At 48.1% G+C, this 14079-nt stretch overlaps 1 protein-coding gene across 1 annotated transcript; it reads right to left on the bottom strand.

Moving 5' to 3' along the window:
* Window positions 1-350: 350 nt before the first annotated feature.
* Pdcd2l (programmed cell death 2 like) lies at window positions 351-11454 on the bottom strand. Its single transcript, XM_051207300.1, has 7 exons — window positions 11320-11454; window positions 11048-11160; window positions 10870-10930; window positions 8400-8773; window positions 7504-7614; window positions 3810-3958; window positions 351-529 (listed from the first exon to the last, which is right to left on the bottom strand). Exons 1-7 carry the CDS (start codon window positions 11425-11427, stop codon window positions 399-401), a joined length of 1047 nt encoding a protein of 348 aa, XP_051063257.1. The 5' UTR covers window positions 11428-11454; the 3' UTR covers window positions 351-398.
* Between the last annotated feature and the right edge of the window lie 2625 nt (window positions 11455-14079).

Genomic DNA, 14079 nt, shown 5'->3' with positions numbered 1-14079 from the left:
TGTGTGTTATTTTGGGACCTGGGACCAGGCTGGCAGGAAAGTGCTCAAACAACACAGAGAAATCTTGTCTTGCTGGGGGGGTGGGGGGGAGCAGTTAAAGGTGGCATGGTAGCCCTCACCTGTAATTCTAGCACCTGGGAAGCTGAGGCAAGGCGATCGTTGAGTTCAAGACCAGCCTAGGCTACATAGAGAGGCCATGGCTCAAACAAGACAAAACAAAATAAAAACAACAAAACAAACAAAAGATAATAGTTAATAATTTATATAAGTCTGAGGGAGGATTGCCACAAGTTCAAGACCACCCTGTCTCAGGGGAAGAGCGAAGCTAAAATAAGGCAAACATACATATATTTGAATGTGAAAATTTGTTTTAATTTGTATAAATAAGAGGAGGTGTTCTACTTAAATAGAACTTCATCTGGGTCTTCTTGTATGAGACAGAATTCTTCCATGGGAGCCTGCTGAGTCGCAGGCCAGCAGCTCTGCTCACACGTGTAAACGAGAACTGTTCCGAATTCCACAGTAAGACCTGCAAAGCACCACATGCTTTAGACTCCAACAGGGAGACAGCTAAAAGGACATTCATGATGAGGTGAACACAGGGGCCTCACAAGTTCAATGTCAGCCTTGGATAAACAGCCAGGTCAAGCTATCCAGGGCTACACCATACCCCTGCCTCATAAACCAAAACAAACGGCAGTTTTTCTATTTCTGCCATAATAACTAAACTTTCTCTAAAATAAATCCAAACCCCCAACCCCACAAGGGCCACCAAGATGTCTTGGTGAGTAAGAGCTCATGCTGCTCAGCCCTATGATCCGAGTTTAGAGCCCCAGAAAGCCACACACAAAGCTAGGCAAACTGGGCAGTGCTGGGGCACACCTTTAATCCCAGCACTCAGGGAGGCAGAGGCAGGCGCATCTCTGTGAGTTCAAGGCTAGCCTGGTCTAGAGTGAGTTCCAGAACAGCCAGAGCGCGCGCTCGCGCGCGCGCGCACACAGACACACACACACACACACACACACACACACCCTGCCTCAATAGAAAAGAAGAAAAAAGGAGAGAGACAGAGAAAGAGAACTCAAATGACGACATTGAAATGGAAAATGGTGAGACTGCTATGAAATTTATGGGGAAAAGTGATTCTGAGTTGGGGATATAGCTCAGTGGCACACCGCCTGCCTAGCATGACCAAGGCAGCAGGTTCCTTCCTCAGTACTGGAAGAAAAAAACGAGGCAGGGAAAATGCTGAGTTTGATTCCAAGCCCTGAAAAGTAGCAAAAAGAAAACCAAAAGCCTCCACAGTAAGTTCTAGCCAGCCACAGCTCCACATGGCAGCAAACAGACAAGAAAAGCCTAGGCCCCAGGATAACACAACTGGAAGGCCCTGTGGACCTTTGGGAGGTGGAGCCAATGGGGCAGGTCCTTAGGTCATCAGGTACGTAATCTCAGAGAAGCCCATGACGTCCTAGTCATCCTGTTTTCCTTTGTTTCCTAGCTCAGCCACATGGTTCTGCCATGATATGCTGCCCTTAACAGAGCCCAGAGACTTGGACAGTGTCTTATTATTAACCTGGTTAGCCAGAGCCTTACTATGTAGAGCAGGCTATGCCACCATGCCTAGCCATCTGTAGTGTCAAAGTTCACTGGAATAATATGAAACTCACTAATATATTACTTTATTATAAAACTACATTGTTTTGTTTTATGTGTATGTATATGCACCACATGAATGCAGGAGTGCAAGGAAGTCAGGGAGAACATCAGACCCCCTTGGGACCAGAGTGGCAGGCAGTGTGAGCTGCAATGTGGACGCTGAGAACTGAACTAGGGCCCTCTGCAAAAGCTGCAAATTCCCCATTAGCTCTGGGCCATCTCTCCAGCTCCAAACTGTACACTTGCCTTTTTAAAAGTTTTAAAAAGCAGTATATAATAACAAATTAATTACATTTAGAAAGAATTTACTTTTTTAAATTCAATTTAATATTTTTTGTTTGTTTTGTTGTTTATTTTATGAGATAGGGTTTCTCTGTGTAACAGCGCTGGCTGACCTGGAACTTACTATGTAATGCAGACCAGGCTGGCTTCAACTCACAGCACCACCTGCCTCTGTCTCCTGAGTGCTGGGGTTAAAGGAATATGATGCCATGCCCAGCTCCTACTTTGTTTTTAGTTTAAAGATTTTTTTTTTTTTATCATTTCATGTATTGCTATTCTGTCTGCTTGTGTACATTTGTGCAGTGCCCTCAGAAGCTGGAAAAGGGCATCAGATTCCCTGGGACCGGAGCTACAAACAGTTGTGAGGAAGTGTGTGGGTGCTGAGAATGGAGCTTGAGTGTGGGTGCAAGAGCAGCCAGTTTCCTGAGTCACTGAGCCATCTCTTCTTGAAACAGTCAATGAGTTGTCAAGGCTGTCCTCAAGCACTGTCCTGCCTCAGCTTCCCAAGGAGGACTAGAAGTATGTACCTACCCCAGCTAAGTGGTTTATAGAACTAATTTGTAGTTGCTATGTGGGGCTCCTGCATCTGTGTGGGGCTCCTGCATCTGTGTGGGGCTCCTATATCTCTGTGTGGGGCTCCTGCATCTGTGTGGGGCTCCTATATCTCTGTGTGGTGCTCCTGCATCTGCATGTTGCTCCTGCATCTGCGTGGGTGCTCCTGCATCTGTGTGGTAATCCTGTTATCTGCCTGGGTGTAGGTGCACACGTGGAGGTCAGAGGATAACTCTCGAGAGGCGGTTCTCTCCTTCCCTCTAGGTGAGTTTGAGATGCAGCACAGCATCAGGGTAGCACAGCAAGTGTCCTTATCTGCTAATCATCTCGCTGGCTCTGGTTTTACTTATTTGAGTGTTCGTGCACTCAAGCGTGTTTGTGTGTGTGTGTGTGTGTGTGTGTGTGTGTTTGGTGCTTGCAGGCCACACACTCCATGTGGAAGCCAGAGGACAACTTTTGGGAATCACTTCTATCTTTCTACTGTGGGATTCTCAGGGATCAAGCTCAGTTTGTCAGGTATTTGAGACAAACTTCTTTATCCACTGAAACATCTACTTTTACCCTGAGTCATCTTGCTGTCCTCTAAGCAACTTTGTTAAGTGCCAATGATTCATTATATAAAATTGTGTATTCTGGGGACTAGAAAGAAGGTTTAGCAATTAAGAACACTGCTCTTCCAGTGGTCCTGAGTTCAATTTCCAGCACCCACATGGTGGTTCATAACCATGGGTAATAGGCTCTGATGTCCTCTTCTGGTGTGCAGAACACTCATAGATAAAATACAAATGAATAAATTTTTTAAAAATAGGGTATTCTGGCACACACCTGCAATCCCATCATTCACTCTGAGGTAGATGCAGGAGGATCAGAAGATCATGGGTATTCTCAGCTACGTATCAAGTTCAAAGCCAGGGTGGGATACGTATGACTCTATGTCAAAAACAAACAACAATAATGTCTAAAACCTGGCTGTACGGTGCTGCAATGAAAAATATTAAGAGCAGCAGCAATGGCACAGCAGGTAAAAGCAGTGTCTGCTCTTCCAGAGGACCCAGTGCCACGCCCAGCACCCACAGGGCAGCCCACACCCCTCTTCAGCTCCAGTCCCAGGAAAAGTGAGGCTGTCTTCTGCTCCCTCCTGTACTAATTAACCTGTTCAGTCTCGAATCATCAAAGTAGTTACTGGTGGTGATGGTACCAGAATTTTGCTGAATTACAAACTTCTTACAATCTCTCAGACTTTCTATATATTCTCTAATAGCTAAAGAAAGCATTTCATTTGAATAGCATCCACACTTGAGTCAGTAAAGGCTTCTTACCTAGATTAGCACTGCTGAGCATGCTAACCAGTGCTGGCATAAGCTGAAACTCAAAGGTCCTCTGGCCTCCACAGCCACTGCAGGCGGGGACATCTGAGACTTCTAATGTGGGACAGGTCAAAAAGAGAGGCTCTCCACTCCAGGAATACCTAGGCAAGGAAGGGAAGAGTCACGCATCAGGAGCAGAACTAGACAGCAAGGAAAGCCACACATCGATGGAGCACCTCAGCAACTGTGTGAAGCTCATCGAGGGAACTGAAGTCTTGTTAACACTGGATACAATGTCACCAAAGGTCCTAAAGAGAGATGAGTACCCCTTCATATGTTACTCTTCCTAATACGTCTCCTTTTCCTGCTTTCCATATATACTATTTTGTTTTATTTGAGACGCGGTCACATTATGCAGACTGGCCTGAGCTCACTATGTATGTACACCAGACTGGACTGAGGAGACCCACCTGCCTAATTATTCTTAGTTAAGCAACATGCATCTTGTTGACACAGCCTCACTCCTGCAATTAAGTCTGGAAAAAAGTCCTCCTTGCTTAGCGGACTGAGTGGTTCTCGAGGATCACTTTGGTCCAGGGTGCACTTTACCCTGACAGATATCCACTCTCACCCAGAAAGGCCACCTAGCCTCAAAGACTGCGCATCCACGAGTCCAAAGTGACTGGAGCTGTAGGACAATGACTTATCTTCAGCCTTAAGGGGGATGAGACAGGTTGGACAAGACACAGACTAGCCTTAGAGCCCTGCCTTAAGTCACTCCAAATTCTATCAATCAGGCTCTGGCTGAGCAGGGCCCTGGTTCCATTTTGAGAGGACAGACGACACATATCTGAAGACAGAAAAGCTGTACTTGGAGCTTACTGGCATAGACAGGAATCACACAGACGCACTCAAACCATACCAGCAAAACCAGGCCTGTAAAGTCACCCAACACACATACCTAAATGAGGAAGGTCTTGAAATCCTCACCTGGACCAAAAAGAGGACATGTGGGTGACTATGACCTGCTACATGACTACTTGCTGTGTCTGGCCACCTGCCCAGGAGCCACACTCAGCTCAGTCCCAGCTGCATCTATGACCTACCAGAAGTGCTCTCCCTCCGTCCCTGCAGGCCCAGTCTCATTGCTCAGCTCTATGGCCTCCACAGTCCTGCCTCTGCAGCTTGGTACAATCCTGAGGCCCAGAATGAAGCCTTGTTACCCCACAGCCTGTCAAGATGTCTCCAGAAGGTCACCAACTGGGTTTGATAGCATCATATCTAAAAATACCAGTGACTTCGTTGTCATCGCCACAAGCTTTCCACCTCTGCCTCCAGGAAGGCTTCATCACACTTTCATATTTACTTTTCAACTATATATACAGGTGCATGTCTGCAAATGTGCATGCTGTGTGAAATAGAACCTGAGCATCCCCATTATGATTAAGGCTAGAATCAAGGGGCTGGAGAGATGGCTCAGTGGTGAAGAGCACTGGCTGTCCTCCCAAAGGACCCGGGTGCAATACCAAGCACCCACATGGCAGCTCACTACTGTCTATAACTCCAACTCCTGGAGTTCCAATGCACAGAAATAAATAAAACAAAAAACTTTTAAAAAGACCAGAACAAACAAACAAACAAACAAATATTTGTCAACAGCCAGCTATCAAAGGAAATTGGTATAGCTTGGTTGACTAAAGCCAGTATAACCCCCTCTTAAGCATATTTTTAAAAAACCATCCATGGGCTGGGCAGTGGTGGCACACACCTTAAATCCCAGCACTCAACAGACAGAGCCAAATTGGAGACCAACCTGGCCTACAGAGCTAGTTCCAGGACAGCCAGGACTGTTATACAGAAAAACCCTATCTAAAGAACAAACAAGAAAACAAAAAACCAGCATTTAGGAAGCTGTGGCAGAAGAATCAGAAGTCCAAGGTCAGGGCCATCAGGGTAGCTCAACAAGTACAGGCGCTTGCCACCATACCTAAGGACCTGAATTTGACCCTCCATTTAATAGCAGACAGGAAAGACCCAACCAGATATACAGTTTAAGCCTTTAATTCTAGGGTTGGAGAGACAGCTCAGTTGTTAAGTGTGTGTTCTGCTCTTCCAGAGGACCAGTATTCAGCTCCTAGCACCCACATCAGACAGATGCCTGTAACTCCAGCTCCAGGATAGCTGACACCCTCTTCTGGCTTGATAACAACTGTGCATGCGCGCGCGCACACACACACACACACACACACACACACACACACACACACACACACAATAACATTCAAAGTAGGAAAGCAGGTGGAAAGTGGAAGTGTGAACGAGGACAGTGTAGCATCCTTGGCTGCCATTCCTGAGACCTTAGACTTGATTCCCAAATGGAAGCTCACCAACACAAAGTGGGGTCAGGGAGTACAGACAAACACCAGTTTCACACAGACCAAGGCATGTGTGTGGTAAAACTGCATACCTAACATATGCACAGCTCAGACACTGTATAAACTGTTACATATGATGCTAACCCTGTATAACTGGACATGGTAATGCACGCCTACACACCCGGCGTACTAGAGGTGGAGGCAGGGTGACCAGAATTTTTTCCCCCGAAATATTTTCTTATATGTACAGATGTTCTGCCTGCATGTATATATGTGCACTACATGTGTGCTTGGAGCCTGCAGTGACAAGGTGTCAAATCCCCCGGGACTAGAGTTACAAAAAGCTGTAATCTACCATATGGGTGCTGGGAAATAAGCCCAGGTCCTCTGGCAAGAACAGGCAGTGCTCTTACCAGAGAACCATCTTTCCAGTCCAGCATCATGTTTGAGGTAATTCTTGGTTACATAGCAAGTTTGAGACCAGCCTATGCTACATAAAAGCTTGTCAGCGTGTGCCTGTTGAAACAGGGTCTCACTATATAGCTCTGACTGTCCTAGAACCTATTCTGTAGACAAGGCTGGTCTTGAACTCAGAGATGTGCCTGCCTCTACCTTCTGATTACTGGGACTAACAGTGTGCACTAGGACTCAAGAATTTTTAATTGGCTGAATCAACATGGTTGTCAATAACTACCTGGCATAGAAAATTTCAATACCAAGTCCTCACAAAGCATGAAGGAACTAGGATTATTACACATAGCCAGTGGGAAGGAATATAAAGGGCAAAAGACATTTTAGAAAACGCTTTAGCTGTTTCTTTTAAAAAGTTGAAAGCTGGGACTGGAGAGATGGCTCAGTAGTTAAGAGCACTTTTTGCTCTTGCAGAGGACTCAGGCTCAATTCCCAGCACCCACATGACAACCATCCCTAACTCCAGTTCCAGTGGAATCTCATGCCTTCTTCTGGCTCCGTATGTACCACATACATGTACATGTAAAGAAAGAGAGTGTGTGTCCTGAGATGGTGAGAGGGCTCAGTGGTTAAGAACAAAGGACTCAAGTTCAGTTCCCAGCATCCTCTTCTGGGTTTATGGCGCCTGAGGTGTCTCTCTCTCTCTCTCTCTCTCTCTCTCTCACACACACACACACACACACACACACACACACACAATTAAAAATAACAAAAATATGTTTTAAAGAAGAGTGCCTCACTGTTGCTGACCAGGCGACATTCCCATTTTACACTGTAGTGTCCTGGTGTTCCCGGGCCTGGAGGTTCTCGTCAGCACGTAACTTCTAAGGTAGAACAGAGACCAAACATGTCTTCCTTACCTCAGAATCTGCTCCTGACAGGCTGCAATTCTCTTCATGAACTTGTAAAACGTTTGATCTCCACTTTTAATACTGGTCTTCTCATATTTTTCATCCCCATCACCAGAAGAACTGAGGAGAGAGGCAGAGACCACATGAGATTAAGACTGTCTAAAGAATTAGAAAATTTGCGCCGGGCAGTGTTGGCACACACCTTTAATCCTAGCACTTGGGAGGCAAAGGCAGGTGGCTCTCTCTTGAGTTTGAGGCCAGCCTAATCTACAGAGTGAGTTCCAGGACAGCCAGGACTGTTACACAGAGAAACCCTGTCTTGAAGAAGAAGAAGAAGAAGAAGAAAAAAAACCAAAACAAAACAAAAACAAAAACAAACAAACAAACAAAAAAACAAACACCAAACAACAGAGAGAGAACTAGAGCATTTGCAAGGGAAGCAAATGGTTTTCTCTCTTTCTTTGTTAATTATGTGTTTTGGGGGTTGGTGTCCCACCACCCCTGCCATTTCATGTATGAGAACTGAGAGTCTGGAATGGTCTCAGAGTCTGAGGCAGTTCTGGAGCCAGAGTTCTGTGAGATCGAGGCCAACCTGGTCTAGAGTGAGTTCCAGGACAACCAGGGCTACAGAGAGACCCTGTCTTGAAAAACTAAAACAAGCCATGTGAAAACAGAAGAAGGTTCAGGTCATGAGGGCACTCAGCTAGCTGCATGTCTGCAGGTTAACGCAGGTTGGTGGATATAGACAGCCCTGGCCTAAGAATGCTTTCCTCATCCAAGGAGAGCAGAACAGAAGAGCCCAATCCCATCCTTTCTCTCTACAACTCGCCATAGGTGCCGAGAGGAAGGAACCAACCGCAGGAGCCTCCTGCTTGGGGCTCTCAACCTTGGTAGCAAGTTCTCACCACAGGGAAAGTAGGTGCTCCAGGTCAACACCCTCTCTCTGCTGGTAGTCCTGCAGAAGGTTGAGGGCATGATCGAGCCCCACAGAGTTCCTGTAGTCATCCTCGTCGGCGACACAGATGTAGTAGGACTGAAACCGTGGCACTTCCGCCTGGACCGGCAGCCCTTCCCCTGCAGGGGAAGGGGGAGCAAATGCAGGGGCGGTGTCCTGCAGGTGGAGAGCTTGGAGCTGTGCAGTCCAGTCTACAGCTCTAACACCATTAGAATCAGTCCCCAAATCTGAGGCGGGTGGTGGTGGAGGTGTCTCCTCGCTGTCGCTTCCCCAGTCCTGTGAGCCTTCACACCAGTTCTCAGCTGCAAGGCCGTTACGCTGTTTCTAGAAGAATGGCCAGTGAATACAGGCAATCACACGTAGATGACTTCATCTCTATATACCTCAGCTTCACCACCCATCTCTGTACCTTTCCCAGGGAGCCTGCATGTCAGCGCCATCCCTCTGGCACACTACAATTCAACTTCCTGGATTCCAGCCACTCAAAGCATCTTAAGACTGAGTATGGGACTGCATCCACGTAATACAAGCACTCTTGAGGCATACATAAGCAGACGGAGCTCTATGAGTTTCAGGCCAGCCTGAGCCCCAGAGTGAGACCCTGTCTCAAAACAAACACACAAACAACGAACTGGAGCAGAAGAGATGGCTTTGTGGTTAAGAGCATTTGTGGCTTTTCCAGAGGACCCAGGTTTGGGAAGCTCATAACCATCTCTACCTCCAGTTCCAGGGCATAAGATGCCACCTCCTAACCTCCAAAGGCCCCAGCTGCGCATGTGGCACACACAGATCGAGTTTCCTTCAACCATTTTGGTCCACAAGGTTGTGCTTCATGTATTGTAGGGACTAAAACAAGAAAACTACTGTTTGGGGGTTTTTGTCTATGTTGTGGTCTTATGTTCACTGCAATAGTGTTGGTTCGAGAGGGGGCTCACATTCAGCTGCTTGTAATACATCACAGCGCTTACTGATGACTCATGAAAGAGAGGCCCCAGTGAAGAGGAGGCAGGGCCAGAAGGTTGCAGGGGCCTTTCCTGATGGGAAGCCATGGTAGTGGTGTGTTTTTGAAGCCATTTATGGCTTTCTTAGGTTTTTATCTTTAATATTTGTCTCCGAGTTTTAATTTATAATAAATGACAAAAGAAATTGCTTTAAACTAAATTTCCCAGACTCCTTCGCAGCTAAGATTTTAGATGTATTCAAGTGTTGTTAGCTGGTTGGGTCCATCTAAGAGAGAGCCATAAATTTGAAAAGAAAGCAACGCCAAAAAGCAGGCTGGACATGGTGGCTCATATCAGCACTGAGGAGGCTAAGCGTTGATGATGGCCATGAGTTTGATGTCAGCCTGGGTGACATATATTTACAGGTTAGCCTGAGCTATGGATACAGACACCGTCTCCAAACCAGAATGAAAATTAACCCCAAGTGAGTTGTTCCGAAAACACAGGCAGAGCAAAGACTCTGTACCATGCTCTGTGACAAGGGCATCCGTGCACCTGAGTGTCCTTATCACAGGAGGCCACCCAGCAGATGGGCTGGCTCTGAGATGTGCTTCCAGAAGTCATTGTGAGACCTCTCCCAAAGCTATCAATTTAGCTAGTAAAGACTTATGTAGAATCAAAAGTATATTTCTACTTCACACACAACCATGTATGTGCATGAAAATATACATTTCCCTACATTTGTTCAAATGGCTCAGTTCAGCACATACGTTAGGTAGCTCTCAAATGCCTGTGGCTCCAGCTCAGTAGATCTCACATCCTCCTCTGGACCTCACAGGTGAAGACACACACACCTGCGTGCACACACACAAGTAAACAAACAAAAATTTTGTTTTGCTTTTGTTTAAGAAGACCAGACTGTTCTCAAATTCAGAGACCCGCCTGCCTCTGCCTCCTTAGTGGTTAAGATTAAAGGTGTGACTCATGACAGCTTGACTAAACAGAAAAAATTAATTTTTACTTTGTGTGTATGGCTGTTTTGCGCGCGCGCGCGCGCGTGTGTGTGTGTGTGTGTGTGTGTGTGTGTGTGTGTGAGAGAGAGAGAGAGAGAGAGAGAGAGACACTGAGGCCAGCAGAAACTGGAGTTACAGATAATTTCAAGCAGCCTCGTGAGTGCTGAAAATCAATCCTGGGTCCTCTGGAAGAGCAACAAGTGATCTCACTGCTGAACCAGCCTCCAAAACAAATCTTTTCAACAACTGTCTTAAATAGGGGGCGTTGACGCACAGCGGTAACCACAGAAATTGGGAGGGACTTAGGCCGGCCGGTTTCTGGCAGCTAAGTCAGCTTGGGCTACAGAGGGGAGAGACTGTGTCTCAAAAACAGACCAACAAAGGTTTTCTTAGACGAGAAGCCGGAAAAGATCTTCCAATTATAGAAAAACACTGCGTGCCGATCAGCCGATCAGAGTCGCTTTACCTGGGCGTCCCGAGTCTCTTTCTCTGGCACTTGCAGGCACTGGGAGCGGAACACCTTCCAGCTTCGGGGTAAGACACACGTGGTGAGGGCCCCACCCTCGACGCCCGGCCCGGCCCGGCCCGGCCCGCCCCTCCTGGGACGAGCCTCTACTACCGGGCTGCAGGACCTGCCCGCCTACCTGCGCGTCCCGCGGTCTCCGCAGCCGGGGCGGCCACAGGCGAACACGTGGAGGAGCCGGTGGAACGGGGAGCCTTCCAGCGGGCAGTACACCTGCACGACGAGCGCGAGCGGCTGCGCGCAGCTGCCACACCGCGGGCCCGGGGCCGCAACGGCCGGGAGGGCGTCCTGAGGGCGGAGCCTGTGCTCAGACCCCGGGCCTCGCTCCGCCCCCTCCCGCGGGACCCCGCCCCGCCCCACGGACCCCCGCCAAGGCTTTGCGGCCACGCTCACCGGGATGCCGCCCAGCTTGCTAGCGGTCCAGGCGGCCGGCCCCTTGGGGCATCCCGGGACCGCCGCATCTCGAAGTCCCAGCAGCACCGGCTTCCGGGCGACCGCCATGACAACCAGGCTCCCACGTGACAGCGCGAGCCCCCGTGGCTGAAAGGGTGCGCTCGCTGCGCACGCGCGCCGCCTGGACCGCTCCGACGGCCCCGCCCAGACTCGGGGAGGCCCCTGGCGATTGGCTAAGGGGCGGGCCGCACTGCCTGACGGACGCGGGCTTGCAATCCCTGGCAGGTTTTACTTCGGATGTCCCGAGATAGGACCTAGGAGAAAGTGGTATGGGCAGTCAACAAGAAACGGAACAAGACGTCCTTGATTTTGAAAGACGAAACTATATGGAAGACTGAACTTAAAAAGATTTCAAGCAAACGGGTGTGGCGGCACACACCTTTAATCCCTGCACTCGGGAGGCAGAGGCAGGGGAATTTCTGTGAGTTCAAGGCTAGCCTGGTCTATAGAGTGAGTCCCAGGACAGCCCTGGCTACACAGAGAAACAGTACCGAAAAACCGAAAAAAAAAAAAAAAATTCGAGCATGTACATAGGTGGCTCACAACTGCCCGTGATTCCAGTTGAAGAGGGCATCTGGTGCTCTTCGGCTTCCGTGGGTAGCAGGAACATACATGGAGTTCATAGTGAAATTCAGGCTAGCCTTGGTAATGGTTTGAGATTAATCTAAAATTAATTTTTTAATGGCTTTGGATCCTGACCTGGAAGTAGCTCTTGTAGACCAGGCTGTCCTCGAACTCACAGAGATCTGCCTGCCTCTGCCTCCGGAGTGTTGGGATTAAAGGTATATGCCACCACTGCCCGGCTTAAAATTAAAATTTTTAAAATGAAACTACTGTTATCCCGGCTTCTTCCTCTCTCTGGGGCCTGGGCAACCTGACCACAGTGGTTTCTTTCTCATCAGCACCTTCCTGTCGCTATGCCAGCCGTCTGTTTCCTGGGCCTTCTCCTTAGGGAATCTTTCCTGGTTGCGGGGCCTCTAATCCTTGGGTCCTTTCCCTGCCTTGGGATCACTCTTCTTAGGGCTACTTTCCCTTGCCCCGGGATCCATCTTTGATGGGTGATTGCTCTTTATTGACAGATCAAATGCTGCATGGTTTGTCGTGCATTCGTTAGGTGGCTGCCTAAGACTGCATGCAGAAACCATGTGGAGTTGGGGCCATGCAGAACTGGCTCCATGACCCCAGTTTCAACGGCCCCCACTGCTGAGCCTCGTTCTAAACCGATTCCGCTCCCTTTATAAGCAAGCGCCTCCTGCCTCTCTCTTTCCATTTCTCTTCCTGATGGGTTAACACCCACCCATCCCTTTGCTCCCTTTCCCAGTAGACTCCATGTGGGTTTGTTGAGTTTGGTGGATGCTGTTTCATTGCCTGAAACTGCAGCAAAGAACGAAAGACCGCCCTCAAGGTGGGACTGGAGAGAGAGCTCGGTAGGTGGAGTGTGTCAGCATAAGTCCCCAGAAACGGTGTAGAAAACAAACGAAAGACCTGCTGGTGGTAGTTTATAATCCCAGTACCAGGGACAGAGATAGGTATGTGGATATCTGAGGCTAGCCTAATCGGCACCTTTCAGGCTAGTTAGGCCATCTTAAGAAATACTAAGGATTGACACCGTCAGAGGAATGACACCCGAAGTGACCTTGTCTCTTCCACCCATACACAGGCAAGCAAAGGAGGCTGTAAATACACGCTACCTAAGACTTCTACAATGCCGGGAAAGCGTTATTCTAGGATCCCGCACCTGAGTGGAGGACAAACCAGCAGCCCTGTCCAGTCTTGGTTCATCTCTCTAATAACATGGCTGAATCTGCAAATTTGGATGGCGTGGTAGATGTTTTATCTCAGCTAGTATTTCTCAAGGTAGTGTGTGTGTGTTACGTGGTTTTAAGAATGTGTGTGTGTGTGTGTATGTGTAGCTATGTCTGTGCATGTGAGTGTAAGTGCCTGAAGGCATTAGGTCCCCTGTGGTAACTAGAAGAGAAACTGTCTTCTGCAAGAGCAGTATATGCTCTAAACCACCAAGCAATCTCAGATTATCAAGGGGTATTTTAAAAATACATACCAGACTAAACTTTGGTTTTGCCAGCCCAGTGTTTATTTTGCCAGTGAAGATTTCTTTTAGGCCTGGTGCTGGCACACACCTTTTCTCCCAGCACTGTGGAAGGAGAGGCAGGTGGATCTCTATTGAGTTCAAGGCCAGTCTGTTCTACAGATCAAGTTCTAGGACAGGCTCCAATGCTAGCTACACAGAGATACCTTGTCTCAAAAAAACTAAAAAAAAAAAAAATTTTTTTTGGCTAATAGTTTTCAGGCCATATCGCAGAGCTTTCTGAGAAGCCTCAACCCAGGGATTGCATGGATCAAGGTGGTTTGTATTATCTGTGAGTGACTGCCTTGCTTACTAACTGATGCAGGGGGGGCCCAGCCCATTGCTGGATGGAGCAAGCCAGCAAGCACTCCCTCTAACTCCTAGGATTTGATTTCCCACAATGATGGACAGTGACCAGAAAGTATAAGCCAAAATGCACATCGGTGCTTTGAGAATTCTCACCATGGCAGTGTGAGAATGTCCAGAGAGATTGTTCATGTCCACCAACGCGGCAGCCAGGATGCAGAGAAAAAGCAGCAGCAAAGCATTCACCTCAAAGTCACCCCTCTCCCATTCACATTGTTTTTCTTCTAAGCCCCCTCCTGCTTCCTACC

The sequence above is a fragment of the Phodopus roborovskii genome, unplaced genomic scaffold (assembly GCF_943737965.1).
Source record: "Phodopus roborovskii unplaced genomic scaffold, PHOROB, whole genome shotgun sequence".
Taxonomy (NCBI): Eukaryota; Metazoa; Chordata; class Mammalia; order Rodentia; family Cricetidae; genus Phodopus; species Phodopus roborovskii.
This window is presented reverse-complemented; position numbering and strand designations above follow the sequence as displayed.